General features: G+C 41.6%; 1 protein-coding gene across 3 annotated transcripts in view; it reads right to left on the bottom strand.

The window, feature by feature from the left end:
* LOC116844379 overlaps nt 1-5,324 on the bottom strand; it is a 69,664-nt gene that overhangs the window by 12,589 nt on the left and 51,751 nt on the right. For all 3 annotated transcript variants that reach the window (XM_032815826.1, XM_032815824.1, XM_032815825.1), the window contains exon 3: nt 2,966-3,109. In XM_032815826.1, coding sequence (XP_032671717.1) covers nt 2,966-3,109 — 144 coding nt within the window. The remainder of the gene's footprint in view (nt 1-2,965; nt 3,110-5,324) is intronic.

Here is a 5,324-nt window from a genome sequence, read left to right as displayed (position 1 = left end):
TTGACTTATACGAATATAAATCTTACTTTTCTTCTTTTCTGCCTAAAATCGTTTTTTTCGTTTTATTCCTTTCATGATTATTTTTCGAAGATAATACTTTAGCACAATGTTAGCACAACTTAGCACAACCTAGCACAATAAAAAAAATTTCGAAAATCAAAAAGTGGGGGGCTACCAAAAAAAACGGTTTTTTCCATTTTTCTCGCTCATTTTTCGTATTAAAAATTTATAATTCGAGCACAATGTAGCACAAACCTAGCACAAATCAGCACAACTGTCAAAATTAATAAATTCGAAAAGTGGGGGGCTAACTTCATACAGGCTGATAATGAGCTTATCTCAAATTTATGTGTATATTTTAAGACTATTATCAAAAGAACATTTTTTGTTAAAGATGCCTATTAAAAAAAGGGAAGCAAAATGAGTAATTGCTTTCTTCTTAATAGAATATTTTCTGAATATTCTTAGTAGCATATTTTTTCTGTGTGAACGTAGAGACAAATTATCGTAGGCATACATATATGATACTTGACGACGAGCATGCAATTCGGCGTGATTGTCGATCTCCTCGTGAACTTTGAAACTTCGTTGTAAAACTTGAAGTCGTGAGTCGCGCCGGGAGGCCCACTTCTCAGATGCCAGCTACATTGATGAATCTTTTCCCACCGTTATGCGCGCTTCTTTTTCGTGATTTTTAACAAGAATTTAACATGTTGAGGAAACCTCCGCGCTTTTCTGACGTAATAATATACTATAAGGCCGAACCGCCGCGCATCACGTCTCTCGATGTATAAACCCGAGGAACGCGGCGCCATTGATTTCCATACGCGACAGGGACCGACGCAATGCGTCGAACCTCGGTACCGTTGCAGGCGACGGTGTCTCGCGCTAAAGTGTACGATCAAAAGGCGGGGCGGGCGAGCAGCAATTAACGACAATAAACGCGACGGATAACGGACGACGCGGACGCGACTCTCTCGACTCGCGCTCGCACGGACTTACGGGACCTACCTGAGCCCCGTGAAGCTACGATCGACTAGGAGTCTGAACAGAGATGCAAGAGAGCGTGAGGAATCCCCCTTTCCTGCGCGACTATAATCGTTACCGCGGCGCAGCGCGTATAATGGCATAATGCAATGCCGCGAGATGTGTGTACACTTAGTTGCAAAACAGTTTAGATACAATGAAGTTGGGATTTGACCAAACTGTCAAAACTGTGAAAATCATTACCAACGACAATAGAACTGATCATTTATTATTACTTATGTTATTAATTACTGCGTAAGACCAATAACTTTTAATTGATCATGCACAGAGAGGACGATTTGGTTGAATCAAATAAGCACTTCTTTGGAATAGTCCAAACGAATTTTTGATTGATCGAACAAAATTTTGTTTGATGCAACAAAAATATTTATTTGCGGCTTAATTCCAAAGAAATATTTTTGTTATGTCAACCAAATAATTTGTTTGGACTATTTGAAAGAAACATTTATTCGATTCAATAAATCGTTATCTCTGTGTAGTTTTGCAAGAATGATCCAATCTACAAAATTATCATTTTTGAGCTTTCGTTAGCAATGAATAGTTCAATACTACATAAAAAGTTCCAAGCCTTATAGGCGCCTAAGAGAAAAGCATTTTTATTTTAAACTAATCGCGTCTTCTTTATTCATTTTTTAAGGATCAAGCTTCAATAAATATGCTTAAAGAGAACATTGACCATGCTTGACTTTTTGAACGATTGCAAAGAGTCTCCGTGCTATCTGTACATTATAAATCATGTGTCAAATTTTCATTTTTATTTCCTTTTGAAGTTTACTTGGATTGGATCTGACATAACTACGACCAATTTTAACAATTTGGTGAATTGCCAAATTCATTATATCTAAACCGTTTTGCAACCGACTATACCTGTGTGCACGCGTTCGTCGTCATCGCGGCCGCCGTCGTAGTAACGTAAGGACAGCTTTCACCATGGGCCGCGTGCCTATTACGTTACGCGCAAGCCTGTCGCGTAAGGCTCGCCTACGTGCGCACGTACGTACGTACGCACGTTGAGCGCAGGAACGCGGCGAACGTACAGCCGCGGACAGTCGCATTACGGACACATTGACATTCGTGTCACGGCCAGTCGCCGCCAGTCAAGAAAATAATCCAACCCGCGAGACCGGGATCTGTGTGCGTGTGTGCGCGCGCGCGCGTCTGTGCACGTATTGCTTGCAGAACCGACGCGTGTTAGGACCCTTTGCGTCTTCGAATGATAACCTGCCAGTAGAACGTCGAAACGGCCGCTTTACATTGTCATTAAGCAAATAGGAAACGTGAGTCGGGTTCTGTTATTTGTCTATTCTTGAGTACGAAACGCGCGTCAGATTATACATCTCGCCACTGAGACTGTTGGCAACAGTCAGCGAGATCATCCGTGTTCTCGCGCCTCTCTGCGACCAATGCACCGACGATTTCCGCTAAAAATTGCTTAGGAAGATCTCTCATTTCGTGAGAAGAAAAGCAGGCCGATAACGGGGCCGATTATCGCGGTTTGTAGCTCGTTCCGAGCCGCATTTCCACCGGCAGATCGCAGCGGGTGATAACCGCAACCGCGACAGTTGGCCCGTGGAAAATGCGGGTTGGCTGGGATAATAAACTCGACGGGTGCCAGATGTGACGCGAGATATGTGGGTAATCTCCGTCCGGTTAACACGCTATAGAGCACGTTTTGCGGGAAGAGAATTATGTAAATCGCTAAGTTAAGCTGATTATACTCCCAGAATTATCGCCGAATTAAATGGACATCACGCGGTCCATCGCCCTAATAAAAATTCATGATTTAATACTTTCGACATATCCGTCACTCACATTATTGACTCAAAAGGCCAACTGACCATCCGTGGTCGGATAATGAAATTTCGAAGTTAATCTGACGAAAAAAAAATGACTAGTCGGCAACGTGTATGAAACTCACCCATTTTAGAGTGCGTCAGCGTATACGCTCGCAATGGCTTTGCGAGCAAGAACGCTGGCACTCCGGCGCGCACCAACGCGCCGACCCTTCTGTACACCCTGGCGTTCCCGGTACCACTGTTGTTGGAGACCACTGAGAACCAGCCTGTAACATCAAAGGGATTGCACGTGAGATTCGATCGGAGGGACATAGGGGAAATATTTTGCGGTAAAATTTACGTTAAAGTTATGCTCTTTTCCACATCTTTAAGGCTAGATTATACTGAAATTGTAGTATAAATTACTACAAAAATAGTAAAGGACCCCGCACAAAACCTATGAAAAATGGTTTTCGGTCAAATTGGCTGAAATTTCACTATGTTATAGTTTTCGCCATGCTGATAAAAAGTTATCATTGCACCAAGTCAATATTTCCCAAGATATAAAGGCTCAAAGTAGTAAAATATGGTCATCCGCAGTAGTAAGACGTATGTTATAAGTATAAGTGATACATTGATATTTATTCACGAAATAAATAAAAATCGATTTTTACACATATATATATGTAATAAATATTTAGTTCCGCAATATATATGTATATGTATATACAGGATGGGGCAAAAGTATCGGACCGGTGAAATATCTCGAAAAATATAAGTTTTACAAAAAACTGTTTCAGATCTTAACAATATTGCGGAACTAAATATTTATTACATATATATATATATATATGTAAAAATCGATTTTTATTTATTTCGTGAATAAATATCAATGTATCACTTATACTTATAACATACGTCTTACTACTGCGGATGACCATATTTCACTACTTTGACCCTTTATATCTTGGGAAATATTGACTGTTGGGACTTGGTGCAATGATAACTTTTTACCTGCACGGCGAAAACTATAATATAGTGAAATTTCAGCCAATTTGACCGAAAACCATTTTCCACAGGTTTTGTGCGGGGTCCTTTGTAAAGATCTCTATAGACCCGAATACACGATGTAGGCATTCAAATAATTTCAATAATTTTATAGTAAAGAATCAAATGTGCATAATAATTTTAAGGAAATATATACCGTAAGATGGGGTTACTTTGTGACTATAGGGGTTACTTTGTGACACAGTGAATATTGGTCAATAGTGATAATTATCATTATTAACCAATATTCACTGTGTCACAAAATAACCCTTACAGTCACAAAGTAACCCCATCTTACGGTATGTAATAATTTTGGCCATACATTTCTGCATGGTCGAAGAGAGGCAGATAACAAAAATTTTAATTTTTATCATTATATACGTATAGATTGCGGTTTTCATAGTTTGGTCGGAACAAAAATATATGAGTTGAATAACTAATTTCACAATTGCGTGCCACTAGCATATTAAATATGCGCGGGTTGTATTATACAATGTCTGTACCATTCACAAGAGTCTGCTATCAGCAGTCTCGTATGTTCCCCAGTGGAAACAATCTGTTCGTGAGACACGCGATATTTCATTAACGCGGGATTTCGCTTTCTCGCGGAGGAACGCGCGCGAGACGACGACACGTGTCGCGTATTCATCGTCATACGCGTGTCTAGTTTCGTTCAAGTTTGCGGCGTTCGTTAACGCTCCACGGGGCCTCATTCTTCGCGGAAACGTGACAAACGTTACCGTTGCCGTGCGCCGTGGAAACTCGTTCCACTCGGGGGCTCCGCGCTTTCGCATAGAGAGCCGGCAGAGAAAAACCGGCCGGCCGGTCGCGCTGCAACTGGTTTCATAAACCTACGTACGCGCGAGCGCGCCCATTAAAACGCTGGCCAACTAATAATCCCTTGCGAAATCACAATGTCAATTCGACCCATTTTGTTAATGTGAGTGCGCACAGGCGCGCGATAGTGCACGCGGGGAGTGTGTGTCTGTGAGTGTGTTCGCGCAGCAATGACGACGACGGCCACTCCGCGTCGTTCGAAACGAACATCGACGTTTATAGCCCGGCTTAACGAGATCCTAAGACCCAGTTTCATAAAGGCAATTTAAGTCGCTGTAGAATGCCGATCGAGCTATATGCCTCCGCGCACCGCGCCCGACCGCGCGCAATTTTCGTTAAACCCGCGACCGTTATGCGCGCGCCTCAGACTACTAGCGTCGCGATTACTTCCTCTTAACCGTTACAGGAGCAACTTGAAGACTTTTAAAGACTACCTCTGTATCTTTTCTCATTCTCTCTTTCTCTCACCTCTCTGGTCGCGTGTAGAATACTCGACAAGTCGAGATATTAGCCCTCTTTGCGGCCCTTAATTACTTTCAGAATGTATTCTGTCGGAATTAAACTGCATTGAGAGAAAAAATAGTTGAAATAACTATAATCTCACTATATTTTATAGTT

This window comes from Odontomachus brunneus, unplaced genomic scaffold (assembly GCF_010583005.1).
Source record: "Odontomachus brunneus isolate Ranch 3 - 2012 unplaced genomic scaffold, Obru_v1 Obru_scaffold_041, whole genome shotgun sequence".
Lineage (NCBI taxonomy): Eukaryota > Metazoa > Arthropoda > Insecta > Hymenoptera > Formicidae > Odontomachus > Odontomachus brunneus.
Note: the sequence above shows the minus strand (reverse complement) of the source record. Positions and strands in the feature narration are given on the sequence as shown.